This window comes from Lingula anatina, chromosome 2 (assembly GCF_051362555.1).
Source record: "Lingula anatina isolate TDL-2025a chromosome 2, LinAna3.0, whole genome shotgun sequence".
Lineage (NCBI taxonomy): Eukaryota > Metazoa > Brachiopoda > Lingulata > Lingulida > Lingulidae > Lingula > Lingula anatina.
Window position 1 is genome coordinate 9,857,005 of NC_141768.1, and position 19,296 is coordinate 9,876,300.

General features: G+C 35.1%; 2 protein-coding genes across 3 annotated transcripts; one reads left to right on the forward strand and one right to left on the reverse strand.

Moving 5' to 3' along the window:
* Window positions 1-256: 256 nt before the first annotated feature.
* On the forward strand, window positions 257-10,303 carry LOC106157049 (metastasis-associated protein MTA3). Of its 2 annotated transcripts, XM_013532538.2 has the most exons (20): window positions 258-471; window positions 936-1,003; window positions 1,289-1,382; window positions 1,597-1,787; window positions 2,182-2,299; window positions 2,690-2,792; window positions 3,051-3,150; window positions 3,409-3,597; window positions 3,901-3,975; window positions 4,154-4,212; window positions 4,354-4,481; window positions 4,808-4,924; window positions 6,169-6,201; window positions 7,104-7,165; window positions 7,328-7,553; window positions 7,843-8,040; window positions 8,520-8,630; window positions 8,936-8,994; window positions 9,282-9,391; window positions 9,750-10,303. In XM_013532538.2, exons 1-20 carry the CDS (start codon window positions 444-446, stop codon window positions 9,877-9,879), a joined length of 2,199 nt encoding a protein of 732 aa, XP_013387992.1. In that variant the 5' UTR covers window positions 258-443; the 3' UTR covers window positions 9,880-10,303. The 2 variants fall into 2 exon arrangements, with proteins under 2 accessions (XP_086861267.1, XP_013387992.1); XM_087005141.1 differs by lacking the exon at window positions 9,282-9,391 and having other exon boundaries at window positions 257-471.
* Window positions 10,149-19,284, reverse strand: LOC106157048 (integrator complex subunit 7). Its single transcript, XM_013532537.2, has 21 exons — window positions 19,108-19,284; window positions 18,777-18,906; window positions 18,369-18,515; window positions 17,779-17,916; window positions 17,346-17,475; window positions 16,831-16,947; window positions 16,202-16,324; window positions 15,844-15,958; window positions 15,384-15,491; window positions 14,997-15,106; window positions 14,672-14,768; window positions 14,228-14,361; window positions 13,670-13,855; window positions 13,172-13,327; window positions 12,635-12,829; window positions 12,251-12,354; window positions 11,986-12,048; window positions 11,610-11,757; window positions 11,360-11,458; window positions 10,972-11,163; window positions 10,149-10,826 (listed from the first exon to the last, which is right to left on the reverse strand). Exons 1-21 carry the CDS (start codon window positions 19,211-19,213, stop codon window positions 10,527-10,529), a joined length of 2,898 nt encoding a protein of 965 aa, XP_013387991.2. The 5' UTR covers window positions 19,214-19,284; the 3' UTR covers window positions 10,149-10,526.
* Between the last annotated feature and the right edge of the window lie 12 nt (window positions 19,285-19,296).

Below are 19,296 nucleotides of genomic sequence, written 5' to 3' on the forward strand. Positions count from 1 at the left end.
TCTAAGTAAGATAGGCCTACATTTGCACGTACTAATAGTCAGTAGGCCTACTATACAGGCTCAGTAATTTTTTAAAAAAAATCTTATATTAGCAGTAACATTCTTCTCTAAGGGAATCAGTGAATAGACCTATATTTAAAACCTTTTTTAAAACACAAAAAGTTGCTCATGGTTGATGTAAAGCACACTCAGTACCGAGTGAAAGAGGGATCGTAGAAGGGAAGACACCGATTCTTCGCTGTAACAATCTGCAGGGATATTTAGTGACGTCACTGATTGAGTGAAAGAGCAAGGAAGACTGTCGCATTCGCAACCGGGGGTGCTCATCTCACCCATCGATCTCAAGGTTTGTCGAGCGTTCAGGAGAGTTCCATGTCTTAACAGGAAGAAGTGCGAGGCCTCTGGATCATCGTAGTTTAGAAAATATATTTTAATTCGTCAGAATGGCTGCGAATATGTACCGGGTTGGAGGTAAGTATCTCAACCCATGTGCATATGCTTGGCGGATGGATACGCGATTGTTCAGTTAAAATTCACTCCGAAAATGGTTGTGGTTTTTGTGAAAAACAGATTATTCTGTGTCTCAATTAAGGTATTGTGTACCAAATATCACACTGGGCACAACTTTTTGTTTTTTTGAATGGAAAAGGAGTTTAATTCTTTGTTTGTCGTTATCGCAATCGCGCGCGCTTGGTAGTGATACGGCTCGATTGTGCCGCATTAAAATCGCGATATTACTGGTTGAATACTATTTTTAGGGAAGCTCAGAAGCTTTAACTCGGATCCCGAGGTTAAGCAGATTTTTGTGTTCAAGGATTTATTCTGAAATTTAGTTTTCTTTGGCTGCAATTAGTACATTTGTCTCTCGGGGACTATTTTGTGCCAATGCATTTTGCCCACCCAAAGCAATCACCCTCCTTTGTTCTTTCCTTCAGACTATGTGTACTTTGAGACATCGTCTACGTCACCATATCAGATTAGACGAATAGAAGAACTAAACAAGGTATGATTGGATTGAGGCAGTATTTTAAGTATTTAGACACATAAGTGTATTTTATAATCATAGTCTAGATCTAATATTTTTAAAGCAAAGTCTCCCATGTTTTTTTTTTTTTACGAATAATTTTGCAAGGTAATTGTAATAAGTCAGTTTCCAATCAGTGTGTATGGTATTTAACTTTTTTCATTGAATATCTTTTTTTTTTTAAGAAAAATTGCTATGTTTAGCAGATTATTACTCATTTAGTTCAAAATACCTCTTGATGCAATGTGGTTTTTTCTCTTGCAGACACCAAATGGCAATGTGGAAGCCAAAGTCATGTGTTTCTACAGGCGCAGAGACATTTCAAACTCTCTTATCATGTTGGCAGATAAACACCAAAGTAAGAATCTTATAATTGTTGCTTCTTTTGTGCCTTGCTTGACAATGGTGCCTTGCATGCCCCATGTGTATTGAAATTAATTCAAGTTTCTGTAAAGAAAATTGTTACCTTTCTTTTGATTTCAAACGGAACTTAGTAGAAAAACGTTGTTTTTCTCTAAGATTATGCAACTGGAATATACAATATCCTAGGTTATACAATGCACCTACTTTAGGTACACTTGAAGATGACCAAGAAATGGAGGAAAATGATGATGTATCAGAGCAGCAAAGGCATCAGCTCAAGCACAGAGAACTTTTTTTATCAAGACAAGTGGAGACATTACCTGCCACGCATATACGAGGAAAGAGTACAGTAACTTTATTGAATGAAACAGAGCTGCTAGCATCTTACTTAAATAAAGAGGTAATTGTTAATATTAGGTTCGATGCAGAAGTGGTAGAATCTTATATGAACATTGCAGCGTGAAATGGCTTGCTTACCTGGAATTTTGGAAAACATTTTAAAAGTATTACCAGTTTTTATCATTTTTTGTGTTTACATTTTCATACAATATCCATAAGGCTGTGAACAGTATGCTTCAGTGAAGTGTGTGATGAGAAATACACAGACCTGTTCTGAGTAAATGTATGAAGTAATTTCCAATCCAGCTGTGACATTGAAATTTTAAGAGATTAAATAGGTGTGTATGGAATAATAAGAGGAAACAATACAGGGGTAAAGTTACAGACAAATTTATTTATGTCCCCATGTTAGCATTTTAACAATGGTAAAATGGCAAAATCTAATTATTTTACAGGACACATTTTTTTATTCACTGGTGTATGATCCCCAACAGAAAACCTTACTGGCAGACAAGGGGGAGATCCGTGTGGGTGGAAGATATCAAGCAGATGTACAACCACTACTTAAAGAAGGTAAGTTTATTGTGCAAGGAATTTAACAGACATGGGGGTTTTTGTAGACAAAGTCCAGACATAGATATTTAAATAGACACCCACATGTTTAAATTATAATGTTCTGTCATAGGTTCCCAAATTTTTTAAAAAAATTATTGTTTGCTTCAGCAGTTTTGAATGTGGACTGGCCTCTAAATCATGATCTAAGTGCTGTAATTATTGTTTGAAAATTTACCCATTACATTTGACATTTAGGTTGAAAGAAATTTTAAGTTTAATTTCACTGGATATATGCATTTGAAATACTAATATGCAGTTATGTGTATGCAGTTAAATCCAAGGAAAAAATACTTTTATGGTAAATTGAACAAGTATTTCCTTTCCTTGATTTTTATTTTCCCTTTGCAGGTGAAAGTGATGGAAGGAAGATGGAAGACCTTGAAGAACTAGTCTGGAATCCAGAAACACATTTATCTGACAGACAGATTGACCAGTTCATGGTTATAGCCAGGCAAGTATTAGCAGTTTCAAAACAGTGGGTCAGATTAGGATTTAAATGTATTTTACACCAGTATTTCTGAGAAACTAAAAATGTTTGAGATAATTGAGATTGTGATCAGTTAAAAGACTTCTGACAGAATTGATGAGAGAGATAAAATGAACAACATTGTCAAAAGAGAGAGGGAAAAAAGAATTCCTGTATATTTTCAAAAGGGTACCTACCATTATTTTGACCATTGATTCATTGTTTATGTAATATAACTTTCAGGGCTGTCGGGACCTTTGCTAGAGCACTTGATTGCACAAGTACAGTAAGACAACCAAGTTTACATATGAGTGCTGCTGCTGCTTCCAGGGATGTCACATTGGTATGTAACACCTCATGACATAAAAAGGGCTGGGTATTGGTTTCTTTATATCGGACAAAGAACCTGTTATATAAGGCAAGCCTTATGAGGACTGAAATTATAAAGAACTTTGCTCACAAAGGAAAATTTTCAATGTTTCATGCCATTTTATCCAGAAAAGTTACATGAAAGCTGATGCATTTTTTTGTGCTGCTACAATACAATGGCACTAAACCCATGTTTTTGCCCATACATCAGATTCGTACTTCTGTTTGTTAGTTCCATGCCATGGATACCCTCCACAAACACCAGTACAACACAGCCACTGCCATCTCCAGTCTGGTGCCTCCAGGGGGACCTGTGCTGTGTCGAGACGAGATGGAAGAATGGTCTGCCTCAGAGGCCAACTTGTTTGAGGAAGCCTTGGACAAATATGGGAAAGACTTCAATGACATTCGACAAGATTTTGTGAGTAAATCATTGTGCTGGAAACTGGACAGACTTAAATTTTTTTCTCTGGTTTGTTGTAGATATTGAAGTGAATGATGAGAACTTTCACAGACCTGTTCTGAAAGAACGAGGTGTAGATTTCTTCAATCCAACCCTGACACTTCAAATATTATTTGAAAGTTTTTCATTTTTCTCAATTATTGACAAAATAGATGTTTCATTTTTGAGTCAGTGTACTTAAATTGCATTATTGTCCGGATTTTAGGATTAATTATTTTTATAAAGCAAGTGCTTTAATGTTGATTTTATTTCATTATGCAGCTTCCCTGGAAGACTTTGAAGAGTATTGTGGAATATTATTACATGTGGAAGACCACAGATAGATATGTGCAACAGGTAAGATACAGTTCCCTTTGTTGACACCATTGCCTTGTATCAATGTTATCTGTGATTAAATATAGGTGACAAATGGTTTCAGTTTATTTTGTGTTTGGAGTTGACATTATTATTCTAAATTACTCTAAATTACTTGGCTCTAAAACTCCACATAAAATGAATTTAATTTTTATTGCAGAAAAGAATTAAGGCAGCAGAGGCTGAAAGCAAATTGAAGCAGGTCTACATTCCCAACTAGTAAGTTTTTATAATTGAAATTTATAAAATTGATAATGGGAAATGCTGTTTGTAACATAAAGATTACCCATATTGTTGATTGTACTCTCAAGTAGATAATGGTTTTGATACAACAGTAGTAACGTTGACTACTTTTCTCAGTAACAAGCCAAATCCGGCCCAGTTGCCCAACAATAAGAATGGTTCTGCTGCGTCTGCTGCTGCTGGTGCTGCTGCCCCTGGGGCAGGGGGAGAGGGTGTGCTCTCCAGAGCCTGTGAAAGCTGCTACAGTAAGTATGACTTTTTGTATAAGTAGGCATGGTTTAACTGTAATTTTGCAAGAACATGAAATGTCTGTTTCATTGATAATCTTCTGTTGAAGATAAGTGAGAATACATATTTAGGTTTCTTGGTTTTAGGCTGATAATGTATAACTCTTTTTGGAAGATTATGCAATCCAAGTTAAATACCACATTATCAAATAACGGTGACAATCTGTCTTGAGAAATTGGAATATCCTTTTCTCTTGTACATTATTAAGACATATAAAATTTTCAATATTTAACATGTGCATATTTATATGTTTGTTCATTTTGTAATTGCCACCTTTTCTCAGCTGCCCATTCTTCCCAGTGGTATGCCTGGGGTCCTGCCCACATGCAATGTCGGCTCTGCTCCAGTTGCTGGATATACTGGAAGAAGTATGGAGGGCTTAAAATGCCTACAAGACTTGGTAAGTAAACTGTTATAGGAGAACTTCTTTTAAAAATTTAAATAAAGACATTATGTGAAGATAGAACATAAAGGTGCTATGTTGAGTGATTGACTTTTAAACATGTTGGGTATGGATACAAGTATTTGGAATATCTCCCAGAAGGTAGAAATATCCATGATAAGCATTTTGAACAATTTTCATGAGTGTCTGTAGATATTGAGTGTACCAGGGGTTACATTTGATGTCATATGTAGCTGCTACCCTGATGTTTGTTTGGTATATTTTGTAATGCATGACTGTAGTCTCCCAAATTTTCTTCTATTTATTTTCCATCTTTCAGAAAGATGGGTCAGCTTTTTTTTTATTATAATAGTTGTTATACTGTACTCTACCCTGGTTCTGCCTTGTTTTAAGGATGTATTTCACTTAAATTTTGATTTTAAAAGAGTGACCATAGAGCAACCTTTATGTGCTTTGGATAATCTCATTTTGCATGTTCTAAATGAACTGTAGAGCAAATATCATGATATAATATTGAAAAAACTTTGCAAGTCTTGATGTTTTTTTAGAAAACTTTTAGTCTCAGGGTTTAGCTTTCAATTTAGTTTCCTTTATTTAAAAATGAGCATTTTTCAGTTGTGTAGTACATGGTTTGTGTTTATGTTATGTCATTGATCTACTTTGGGCCAAATATAGATGAATCTCTGCATTGCCAATACTGGTGTGTAGATGATTCAATGGCCAGTTTAATCCAGATTCTGAAGTTGATATTTTTTTATTTTGTTCAAATTGTGGATAAAATAGAAGGTTATTTGGATATAAAATTTTAACTAATCACAAAAAGGTCCAGTGGCTGATTGAAATGAAGTCAAAATTGAATGATAACATGATATGTCATTATGATCAATTTTTCTGTCATTAAGTGTAAGGGAAAAAAGAAGTATAGAAATACCTTACTTCAACCAAAAATGTGTCAACTTCACAATGTGGAACCTCATTGGGCTCAGTCTAGCATTTTAAAAGATTTTTACCATTAGCTTTGAGTGTTCAGGCAAGTTGATTATGTTTGGCCAAGTTAAAAACTGATTTACTAATAAGAGATATAAAAAAGATTATTTGGAACGAATAACAATTTCCTCCTGTTGCGAAAGGAAAAAAAAAAGAAAGAAAAAAAGATTGAAAAGAATGAAAGATTGAGCCCAGTTATTGCTTTGAGTAAAGATGTTTTCTTTTCACATATGTGTACTATTTGTCCTGTTTAGATGGAGAACGCCCAGCACCCAACCAGAGGCAAGGTTAGATGAACATGTTTATTGCATAAGACTAGAAGTATATATACCAGTACCAGTATCTATGACTTTCACAATTTCAGAGGAATACATAATATAATAATTCAATTATCAGATATTTAGAGCTTGTACTTTTTATTTGCATTTTAGTTCTTTAACTGTTTTCCATTCACTTGCTGTTATTTAGACCCCACCTCCAAGTACGTGCTGTAAATGTAAAGCTTTAGTTGTAGGCTTTTGAAGTGTTTGCAATGTTAACTGTTGTAAAATGGCTTATTTTGTTGATGCCTATAATGGATGTGATCTTTATAAGTATATTTAAATATATTTGGAATGAAATAATTATGCCTCATCTTCCTCTTGCCACAGCATTTTGCTTAGCCCTCCTTTTAATTTGCAAGTTGTGTGAACAGTGGATAACTGTAAAATACATTTGTGTCCAATTTTATAAGTTTTTAAAAGCTCACATTTAGGACTTTGGCGAATTTGGCTTTAAATAAAAAAAAAAACCAAAGACATTTTCCAAATTTTACTCAACATAAGTTGGATATACTTAGTCCTAGCCATTATTTGGATAATAGAACACCCATGCTTTAGTTTAGTTTTCAAAACATACATTTGTGCGCGGTGAAATTTAGTTTTTAATCAAGAGGCAGCATTTTTTATGTGATATGGCCCTTGAGAATGTGTCAGCCATAGTCTATTTTGCACAAAGAAGATACAACACAAGATGAGGCATAATGTTGCGTTTAAGAAATATAATATTTGTAAAGGAAACTTTAGGCAACTGTGGGACTAGTGTTTCTCTGGAACAATGGCTTTAGAATAGTGCTACAAAGTAAGCCAGATTGCAACCATATTGGAAGCAATGTTAGTGCAGTATGTAACATTTTGTTTTTTCCCCACAGAACGCCTGGCTCAGATGGCTGCTTTGAGGATGCACAAATGTACTATCAGTGGGTGTGGCAAGGTAAGAGTTGAATGGATGATGTTTATTGATGAATCTAAGGTGAATAATTTAGTATGGCTACAAAACACCATGGACAAGTAATTGTGTGTGATGTTTGAAGAGGCATCAACTGTTCTCTTCAAAGCAAATGATTATAATTTTCCCCTTTATTCTTTTATTTAGGAATTTAAACTTAAAGCCCATCTGGCCCGCCATCTTGCCACTGCACATGGCCTAGCAATAAGATCAGGAAGTCCACGACCAGTCATGAAAACACGTGCTGCATTTTGTCTGGTTACTACACCTCTTACTCGAATCTCACGCCGTGTGTGTAGGGACATACTGAAGCCTCGTAGGGCGGCACGCAGTCCATTCACCCCAATCAATATAGCAGCAATAAAGCAGGAGTGTAAGTTGTCACATATTTACTGACATGGCAGATGAAATTGTGGAATTTTATACAATAAGAGCTGAATCATTTAAAACGCGCCTTTTAGATCTGGTACAATATTTTGAGGGGATGAAAAATGTTCATAGTAGGCTTTAATATTTTTGATAAAACATTACCCACCCACCATCACCACCAATCACACACACAAAAGTTTCAAGAAGATGGGTTATATATAATTTTGAGCACCCTGTTACACATTAGAACAATTTGATGGAAAAAATGAAAGAAACCTCGTCTTTTTTTACAGGCCAAGTCAGATTGCCAGATGCAGCCAAGAACATCACCATCAAGCCCAAGCCACAGATCACCATGGAGAAGGTTGGCGCAGGCTTGAGTCTTGATGTTAGTGGAGAACATCCTCCGTGGCTGGCACACTCTGAGAAAAAGGCGGAACCAGCCAGGTATGCCTACCCACGCCCATCTGCTGAGGAGCTCAACCAATTCTGTAAGTAGCTTAATTTTGCTTTGTTTACAAAAGTTGCTAGCACGAACCCAGGGCTGAAAAATATGACACAGTCTACGCTTATTGTTTTTAGGGCTCTTCATTACATTTTATATGTAAAATTTTGACATCAGTACTGTGTGATACATTAAAAAGCTTTAGAAGTGTATGATGAGAAATTTCACAGACCTGTTCTGAATGAAATGTGTTGAATTTCACAATCCAACTCTGACACTTCACTGTTATTTATAAATTGCATTTTATTACTCCCTTTGATACAGATTTTGAACTGCTAACTGGGAAGTGATGGCATGCTGCATTTTAATAAATTGATTACTTTACACTACCTACATACATACTCAATATTTTTATCCCTGCAGCTAAATAAACAAAAATATGATAGAATTTGTTTCCTTGCTATCATGTAAGATGCCAAGTTTTGGATTTTTCTTAGCGATTTCTACCTTCCATTGCTTTCTCAGGGGAGCGCCAACATGTCCATGTGGAGGAAGAGGAAGACATGGAGGGGGAGTCGCCTTCTGCCAAACCATCTATCATGAAGAAAAGAGGTTATGATCAAGGTGGACTAGAAGGTACATGAAAATGCACAAATGATTAGCCAAAGGGGTACATAACACTATAAAATATCAAGGGACTTTGATTGGGATGATGAACATGATCTTTGATTCAATGAAATATTTTTTGTAGCCATTTTGACAGAAGTGCATGATGAGAACTTTCACAGACCTGTTCTGAAAGAATGAGGTGTAGATTCCTTCAATCCAACCCTGACACTTCAAATATTGTTTTAACAGTTCTCCAGAATGTTTTATTCTGCATTTATTCTCAGTGAAGTGGTATGATTTAATTTAAAAAAATGATTCTTCCCTTTGTTTAGGACCCCCAGCAAAACGTCCAACCATGGGAGTCATCAGACAGTCCAGCAGCATCAAACAGGTAATGTGTTTTTGTTGTAAATCATAAACGTGTGTGAAATGTGAGCATAAAATATGGCCAAGTGGTTTTCTGAAACATGCAGGTATTGATGCTGAAAATTTTTGATTGGAATTCCAGTCTGCAGTTTATGTGATGGGTTGGGAGGTGGAAGGTCAGGAGGGTTTTTCGTTTAAAATCTAGTAAGTCATCAACCATAGACAAAATTGACTTTCAATTTTGATACTTTCAATAATTTTTGACAGCAACACTCCTAGCTCATCAGTATCTTTTTGTGTTGCATGTTTCAGAGGGGCCCGTACATGAACGGACGTGGCAAACCAGGGACCAAGGCCACAAGGAAACTGAACTGGGTGGATGCACCTGATGATGTCTTCTTTTTAGCAACAGATAACACAAGGCATGTCTTGCAAATACTAACTCAGTTTATGTATATTTACTTACAATCATGAAGGGTGTGCACAGATGCTTACCCCCCCCCTTAATATTGAATTTACCAGGTTGTAGAAAGTTTTTTGAATAGGCATGATGAAAACTTGATGAGACACCTGAAGTTTGTGATGAGAATCTTCACAGACCTGTTCTTAGTGATCGGTGCTGAGTACACAATCCAACTCTGAAACTTCTGCAGTTTTTAAGTCATTACTGTTGAAAGCTCATCTCACTTGTGCATGAAATATGAACAATGCAGTTTTCTTAAATATAGAAAAAAATTATCCTTCAACAGCTTTGATTATTCTTCGTCTTATTAATTTCAGACGCCTTCGCAAGCAACTGAATGGGACCGAATTCCGCAAAGCAGCTCGCAAACCTTGGCGCGTTCTTGAAAATGTAAAATGGCCAAGCAGCACCAAAGAACAACAGGAACCTATAGTTATTCTTGACTAAAAGATTATTTGTGTAAAAAACTGATACGTTTCTCTGGTCTGCACTAAGTGTGGGCTATATAACTCATACAAGAACAAATGTAATTGTGCATTACTTTTTTTCACCAAAGTGCATGTAAACAGTACCTAGAATGCAGGATTTGTAGGAATACATCATTTTTTTGTGTGAAATAAGTAGTAGAAGCAGAGTAGACCTGAAAATGTACAAGTTTGTAGCTATTGAAAATTGCGCTCATATTTATTGGAAAGTATTGCAGGGAAGAAAAGTCATACAGTTTGTGGTCTTTATTAATCTGACATTCACTGTAAAAAATACAATCTTTGATAATGTCCATGTGGATTTTAAACAAGCTTGTAAATCTTAACATATTACATGATCAAAATAGCATGGATTTCTAGGAATAAAGGCTTCATTTTCAAAACTACTAGTTTGTAACTGAAAAAGTGAAATTTGCTGCTTGGTTGCCTTGATCACTTTCAACATAATTTATTTCAATTTGTTGGTCTTGTTAGGCTGATGTAACCCAAGTGCAATTTCTTGCAATGGATGTCCAAAACAGTCTGAAATTTATCCAAATGTCCTGTGCTCAGTATGACTACATACTCTCAAATTTAATCAAAAATTCTTAGTATCACATCGGATTCTTGTTAACTAGAAGTTTGGGAGAGCTGAGCCACAAAGCTACTGGTACTGCTACTATGGGCAATATTCCTCTGCTGTGCTCGCACATACTGCTGCTGTATCCTGTAAGCTTCATCATATGACTCGACAACCAAGTTGGACCTAGGTCCAGTTTTCCATGTGTTACCTTGCTCATCTATGACTGCTGCTTCTATACATATGGTATGTATACCAGGGACAGGGAAAGTGAGCAGGAAGTGGGCACTGAAGTAGTCGTTGTGTGGCTCTGTTACTTGGGTCATAGAATTGGAAGGATTTTCTGATAACTGGAAAGAGAACAAGAAATTCCTTATTACATTTCTTATTATACAGTAGTTTTAATATAGATAGGAGGATAGCCCAACCTCGGTAAGAATCCGAATCAACCCCCCCTTCCCCTGGAGTAGTTCAAACCCCAATGTTGACCAATACCTTCATGTCCCCCAGTGCTTGCCCCCTGGTCTGCATTACAGAGTGGACACCCAGCTGTATACTGTGAATCTTGCGGAACAAGCCAGGGTGCTTGCCATGCTGTATGACGCCCTCTATCTTCAGTGTGAGATGTGTGTCGTGGGTGATACTGACAGGCTCCGTGACACTCCTTGGCTGGGGTGAAATAGCCAGCTAAAATAATACAATATTTAAAAAAGTCTTACTGACAGTTTGGTTTTGATAAAGAACTTTTCTCTGAACTACTAAAAGTAAAACTAGTGAAATGCTGTTTGTTAAAAAAAAAAAACCTTAATCATAAAACGCATTAGTTCCAGTATTTGTCATTTTACTAACACCTGGATAAAGATTGTTACACTAAATTTCTTACCTTGATAGAAGTTGCCTGAAGACTTTGGTAAAAATATCTTGGAAAACACAATGGAACTTGAATCAAGGATAGCACTGTCCTCTCTAAGAAGTCCATATGCTGAAACATTGAGAACTAAATATGTCAACTAACACAAAATTGGCAGAAAAATGAAAATCAAGCTCTTCAATAATAATTTTGCCAATAACACATTTCTGAAATAATTATAGCCAAATCAGTTTGCTTAAATCTATATGACTCATGTACACACCTGATAGGCAATAGGCAGTTCAGATACTGTCCCTTCCAAAGTTTTCTGTAAGTCTTGTAAGATGTCCTGGCAGGCTTCATACAGTTGCCAACTATGTGTGGGAACTTTCTGGCTCAACCAGGACAGACTATCACTCAGATAGCCACGGCTTTAAAGACATTTTAAAGAGATTATTAAGAGAAAATATAATCCTAAAAAAATAAGCAATTTTAATTATAAGAAATGAATTATTTCCATTTGTTAGTATTTTAAAGTAGGAATTGACCCTAGGCATTCATTTCTATTTCAATTTCAATATCAAACCAAATACTTCTCTTTTTCAGTTAAATTTCAAAATTCTCAAATGCAGAAATAAATAAGCTGACGATTCACTTGCCTGTTTTTACTTTGAAGAATAACTCTCAATGCCTGTGAAACAATGAGACAGCAGTGCTGTAATCTAGACACATTATCAAGGAATTCCAATTGTACATTGCATTATCTGACTATATTTATGAGATATATCATGAAAATGCCAGCAGAAAATATGAAATATACATCCAAATATCAAGTGTCTGGTTTAAAAGATATGCTCTTATAATAAATAATGTGTTTTGGCTTCATTTCCTTTTATGCTATGATCATATGATGATAAAGGATACAGTTGCAAACTGCCAAGTGACACAGGATCTGCATCAAATGATGCCTGACTCAGGTGACCATAAGATGTATGGAGATTCTCAAATTCACTGGCACACTGCTGAAGCTGTATTACAAGAAGAAGTGAATCAATTAAAAATAAAGTGTCTCTAGTACATCATTAAATCATGATCGATAGGTCCTCACATGTCCTGTAAAGTGAATTTTAAAGTAAGCAGCAAAGCTTACAAATATACAGACTGCAACAGCGATGACCATGAAAGACAAAGTGACCTGCATACACTGTCTGTACATAGAAAGCCATCACTACTACAATACATACTATTATTGAGAGGAGACTTGATCATATAAATGTGAAACTAAAATACTGTCTCCAAGTCACAGACCTGTCCTACCACTCTGCCACATCTCTGTATCTCCTGTCCTGTTGTCATGGCAATGTTGACAGCAATGGCCGGGGGTGGGTTGGTGCGAAAGCTGCAGCAGGCTTTCAGCAAGTGAGCACAGGCCTCTAACTGCTGAACTCTCAGCTTTATGAAGTCACACTGGAAGTGTAAGGGATGGGTAGGGGTCCCTGCAGCCTGGAAATAATTTAAGCTGCACTTGGTATCATTGCAAAATAGTATATTTTACAAGCCAAAGAAATACTGCTTTATTTAGTTTTGTTTAGTAAATAAATGTCTTTAAGTTTCAAGAAAGGGATTTAGAAAATGCACCTTTATAATTTATATTTGAAATAATGGGGCAGGAACGAGGAGCAACAGAGCAAGCTTTTGGTGGAGACTTTTACAAGCAACAAGAGCAACATGAGCTTGTTTATAAAGAAATGTTCTAAATACTAAAATTCTCTGTAAGAAACTTGTCCAGCCACTAATGCAACAAATAAAAACCAGACCCAACACTACATGTTATCAAAAACTTACCCTGAGTGAGGAGAGACCCCTATGGTAGTATACTGCAGCCTGTGTTATACACTGCATCATTGTAGGGATGTCATCTTCTACTCTTCTCAGGCTGGTCTCTCCTATACAAAACTCATGGAGGCTGGTCAGCCAGAACAGGAACTGCTCAGAAGAGACCTTAAGAATAAATGATGACAACCAAATTCATTATATATATATATATATATATATATATATATATATATAACTGTTAGACAGAACACTAATCACAAGCCACTGGTGAATAAACACATTAAGACACTGTAGATAAACACATTTTTTTCTTTTTTTCTTTTACAAAAATTAATAAATAAATGGAAATAATTTTTTTTTCAAATTTTAAAATTGAAAAATAAAAGTAGACTTTAAAGTTGATGGGTTGTTTGGGTTAAAAAACCTTTACCTTTTATTAATTTAATGGTATGGATGAGGGTTTTATCATCTAAAGCAATGTATGGTGTGGGAATGTGTCAAAAATACCTTTACAAATAGACTTTTGAAGATTCCAGCTGCTACTTCATGGTGACCATATCTGGTGGCCTGCCTTGCCACTTTGTAAGCTTGCCAGTAATTGGTCACCTTTGTCAATGCCATGATTGTCTCTTGACAGTCACCAGGTAACTCATAGGCAGCAGTGGCTTGAAAGACTAAGGTGCAGAGTGTTACCTAATAATCAATACACAGATAAAAATTATACTGACAGGTAAGGTTTTGTACACTTACTGTGATTAAAATTCCTAATATTTTCTTTCCCACTTAAACTCACAAACATCAATATTGCCCTGTTACAACAACCTGATTTTCAATAAACCTTTAAGGTGAAATGTCTTTCAAAAATTTACGTTCTGAAATTTAACTATGAATCATTATTTATGTCGTTTTTGTTTTGGTACTGAACAAAGCAGCAAACAAACCAAGAAAACTTTTTAACCCAGTTGTGCAATCATTAAGTAATATTTTTTCAGTTAAAAGTGCCAAGAAAAATCATCCAAAATTTAACAAAAGAAATAAGTCTTTGGGACACATGTTCTGACTTACTGCAAAATCATGCTGCCCAGACTCTGTTGCCTGTTTCAGTGTGGTCTGTATTTCAGAAAAGATGCTCTGCAGGCTTTCATTGTTGTAACTGCTCACTGCTGCTAGACAGTCACACAACAGGAGGGCACTGGACACTAGAAAAGTGGTTATATAATACTTTAAAATATTGTACACTTTAATGTCATTAAGTTTGTACTAAAATTAATTGTTTGTCTGTAATACATCTGTTGCAAGAATAAATGGTATTATTAAAATATTAACACCTAATTAAACATTGACCCAAATAAATGCAAATAAGCCACTATTATTGATTAGATCTCAAACAGTATGTATATAATTTCTAACCAGAAAACAGATTTAAAATTATTTTACATTATCCTTTTCATAATCTTAACTTTTATAATACAAACATTTTTTCCTTGTTTTTATTACTAATTCAGTTACCTGGGGCAGAGTTCAGGAGTGACGAGAGAAGATTAAGAAACTTTTCAGCCACAGATGAAGATGCTTCACTCAACTTCACTACTGACAAGAGGCAGACCTAGAATAAGCATTGAGACTTCCTAATAACATACGATTCCCAATTACCTTTCTTAATAATTCAATTATGGTCTCTATGTGAAAATCTAACTTTTGGCAAAGCATTCCCACAAAACATCATTAAAAGTAAAACAGGAAGCATACAAAGAAATTGCATTTTTTATATAGCATTTATTTACTCTTTGGCATTTATTTTTTAATAACTAATTAAAAGAAAAAAATATGGTACCTTCAAAGCTTCCTTGTTTTTCTTGTCATCACTCATAGCTGAAACTAGCACCAAAGCTTCTAAGGCAGTGCACGCTTCTAGTATGATGGGGAGGGTGTCATCAGAAGTTTCTAAATTTAATATTTAATATTTTACATAAAGAGATAACAAATAAAAATGTTAAAGCAGCATATATGTCAATAAGAGAAACAAAACAACTAAGTCTGCAACAGCATTTTCCTAAATAGAAAGTGTTAAATATCTTCATCTGCATTGCTAAATGTGTGACTCTGTGTCTGAATACCAGGTATACATAAATTTACTGGGCATGTTATAAAGGTTACACAAAATTATCAGTCCAGTTTTTAACAAAAATATTGTGGAACATAAATTATTAGTGAACATTACCCTTCAATGTCCAAAGTGCCAAGTCAGTGAGGAGTTCTGTTGCTCTAGAGGCAATGCTTGGGTTGATATGGTAACAGAACTCGGAACAGATGTGATGAAGTGCTGAACCTATAGACAGACATAACATTTTACACTACATACATACATACATACATACAGGATATTAGGATAAGATGCTTTAAATCTTGTCCTGCATTGCAGTTTATTTCTAAATGATTCATTACGCTAGTTTAAGGACTGTGAAAATGTGATTTAATCCCTCCCTATAAATCAATATATGGGTTAACCATCTTTCCAAAGTTCACACAGTTTATCTTGACTGATATATTGGTGAAATATGATTTATGATCTGGACTTTTTTCAAATGAGTTTTTCTATGTTCTGATGCCTAAGATACAGATTTCAGAACTATATTTAAAGAGGACTTTTATATACTTTGTTATTTTTATCATATATATACCTTGAATTTGATTAAATGTGCTAAGAGCAATAGTTTTAGACAAAGACGTAAGCACTAGCAGAGCTCCCTTTCTGAGACCATCTAAGGGGGTGTTCATGGTAAAACTGCAAAGGCACTGCAAATAAATCATTACATATAGAATAATGCTGGATTACATCATAACCATAATTGCCTTGTAGATAATATACCAGATGATGCATTATCAACTTCCTGGAATATAAAATCAACAAAACACAAAAATTGCTTGTCAGGCGTAAGCTGATTAGTTGCTAACATATCAATTACAATTAATTTAAGTTTTTCTGAAAAATATTATAACAACAAAAAATATACTGTGTAGATAAAGAAAAAAAAACACCTGAATCTGTTGGACTGTCCACATGTGTGGGGCTCTCTTCACCAACAAGCGTAGATCTTGGAGTGCTGTGATCTTCACAAGGCGCCTGGGGTCCTTTTCCAGATAAACCAGCAACAGTTCCACCTGAAACAAATGTTTTCAATCTCATATTAAAAGCTTTGAAACACACTTTTTCTGTCTTGACTTAGCCTAGTCATTTTTCCTTTTTTTTAATGAATTATGGAAGCTGACTGTCCATAAAAAAAGTACTGGAAAATGTTCAATAGTTTGCTAGAACTGATGGATAATAATTCTACATTTATAACCCAAACTCAAGTTATCAACACATTTCAAGATCACTTGGATTCAGCATAGTGAACATTTTCAATTTTGGGGAAAATTCATTAGTTTATAACTAATTTAATCCAAGGATGTATAAACGTCCTTGTTTAACCTTAATATGCCTTTGAGACACAACTGAACACTACGAAAACAGAAAGATTTATGTCCATTTAAAAATTTTTGTCAATACATGCTCAGTTTAGCTTAGTCAAAATAAAAAAACACCTAAACAAATCATCTGCAGTGCCCCTTATGACTCTGTCATAAGTGAAGACATTAGGCATGCCTTGTATTACAGGAACATTTACCTGCTGTGGAATATCTATGAGTGACTTAGCTGCCAGCATTGAGAGAGTGTGCAGAGTGACAGTCACCATGTCTCTGGCTGGGTAGTTAGGTAGCATCTCTTTACACAACTCACGCACCTGATTAAATAAACACATTTAGTACACTGTTTAACAAGTGTGTATTTAAATTCTAGAATATCCTTTAATTCACTTCGTGAATCCTAGTTTTTAAAGTATGAAGATGAAAAACAGGAAATGATGTGAGAATCAAGCTGTTCATTTGCAAATAAAAAATAAAATAAATTGGGTTAAAAAATGAACTTCTCAATTAAGACATGATTTGTTAGTAAAAAAATTACCTGACATATGCTATATATATAAATACATTTAAACATTGGTGCATGACAACAATGCTCTGAGCATGTTTAAAGTCAAAATGTGCTTATCTATAATACTTAAAACCAAATTATATTCACTTTAAAATCTATACTTAAAAAGATAAGTGTGATGACACATCCCCCCTTCATACCACTCACCCTGGCAGAGGTAGTGGCATCATGGTGCATATGTTGGAATACAGGGATCAGCTTCAACTTCATATCAACAGGAGTGGCCAGCCCTTGGATCATCTCAGCCAGCTTCTGGCATACGCTGGTGGCAAATTGTCTAAAACAACATTTCTTTTAAGATAATTTCACATAAAAGACATTTTTTAATTCATAATTATCATAGAATGTCTGCCAAGTATTGAAGTATAGTTTTAGACAAAACACTAAAAAAGCAAGCATTTTATCATAAAGCAAGTTAAAATAAATAATCTTTCCAAAAGCTCCAATGCTGTTTGAAATTGGTAACGCCCCATTGCACATCTAAGGCAAACAACTCTGAGGTGAAAAAATTCAGAAAAGTACAAATTTTGTTGTAGTCTGGTGTCTTCATGACTGTTTTCAGCTTAGTCACAACACTCACTTTGAACGATCAGCAAAACATGATGCTACAAATATGGCTGCTTCAACTTCCACAGCATCATGGGAATCCAAGCTGTTGATGACACTGTGGTGAGCATTCTTCCTGTCTGAGATAATACTGGCAATGCTACCCATTGTTCTGAAACATAAAACAAATCATTATTATCAGACCTTTATGACCTGCTTGTTTCATAGTGACTCAGACTTAACAATCAAGCTGTTTAAATAATATTTCCATCAACATGATATTGTTTGATAAAACACTTCTCTGGTAATCTACCTCTATTAGTATCATCATGTTTAACTGGCTATATATTCATAACTCCAACAGATTATTATGGTGACAGGGATACCCTTTAAATGTACTGCACTCTTTTGATCTGGAAATCTAATTTTCTAGAAGCAATTCCAGGAATAGTAATTTCCAAATCTTTTCAATGTCAATATTATTCTGACAGAAGCATTGCGACTTCTTTTTCTTTCAATTTTTTTTTTTTTTTTTTTTTTTTTTTTTTTTTTTTTTTTTTGTGAAGGACTTTCTGCAGTATTGTGCTGTACACATTTCACCAATGCAAATCAATGGTAATTCACCTCAGCGTGATGGCTCTGGCCACTGGGTCATTGCTGTGAATGACAGAAAATATTCTCCTCACAAATTCGTCCACATTTAGGATCTTATCAAGATGCTTTTGGCTTTGCTGCATAACTTTTAAAATGGTCAGCCTTTGGAAATTTGTCCTGAAAAGAAAAATGTTCATGTATATGGTACTATAGAAATGAAAATACTAGTAATCAAATTTCAGATGATTTTATGCCTTCAGCCCTCCTCCCCTACAAAAAACAATTATAATAAATATATAAATAAGTTAATAAAAATAATAAAATGAACAAAATAACTACTAGATCTATAATAATGCAAAGCTAAACTTACTCAAACTATATGTGCAGAATATATAGCTTCTCTACTTGATTAAATACAACTCTGGAATATCTACTTACCCTGTTCTGAAAACGTCAGCAAGTTTTAGTGATGCAGAGTTGATCAAAATTGGAAATGGATACTTCTCAAATAGCTTGGGAAACCTTACTATAGCTTCACACTGCTCCCCCGGTTTCTGGGACCTTAATCCTGCCAGAAAAAGAATATATGAAAAAATTATTCATGCCCAATTTTCAACTTGGGCTCTTTTGTAAAACTGTATCACTGCGACAGATGGAAAGTACCATGTGTAAAAGAAAATTGTGCCAACCTTTTTAATGAACATTTCACCTCAGATAAATCGTACAATGTAATCCAGTAAGGTTGTGTTAATACTGGTTGGGGGGTCACCTTTATCAAGCTCCAAAAGAGCTGAATTTGCATCCTGCTCTTGTTCTCCATAGCTTGAATCACTAGTTATTCCTGAATTCTTATATGACAAACTCATGCCTGACATAATTGTTAATGTATTGGCACCGCATCAAACAAAGTTGGTGTCAGCGTCAACCAAAGCTGCACACATGCGCTGAAACCGGAAGT

Excerpts from the sequence above, each read along its gene's own strand:
- LOC106157048 (XM_013532537.2), bottom strand. The coding sequence starts at position 19,213 with ATGTCAGGCATGAGTTTGTCATATAAGAATTCAGGAATAACTAGTGAT. Across the intron at positions 16,948-17,345 it reads ATGCCACTACCTCTGCCAGG|GTGCGTGAGTTGTGTAAAGA; the intron begins GTGAGTGGTATG and ends TTATTTAATCAG. Across the intron at positions 11,758-11,985 it reads ATTCTTCAAAGTAAAAACAG|CCGTGGCTATCTGAGTGATA; the intron begins GCAAGTGAATCG and ends ATGTCTTTAAAG.
- LOC106157049 (XM_013532538.2), top strand. The coding sequence starts at position 444 with ATGGCTGCGAATATGTACCGGGTTGGAG. Across the intron at positions 2,300-2,689 it reads ACAACCACTACTTAAAGAAG|GTGAAAGTGATGGAAGGAAG; the intron begins GTAAGTTTATTG and ends TTCCCTTTGCAG. Across the intron at positions 3,151-3,408 it reads CTTCCAGGGATGTCACATTG|TTCCATGCCATGGATACCCT; the intron begins GTATGTAACACC and ends TCTGTTTGTTAG.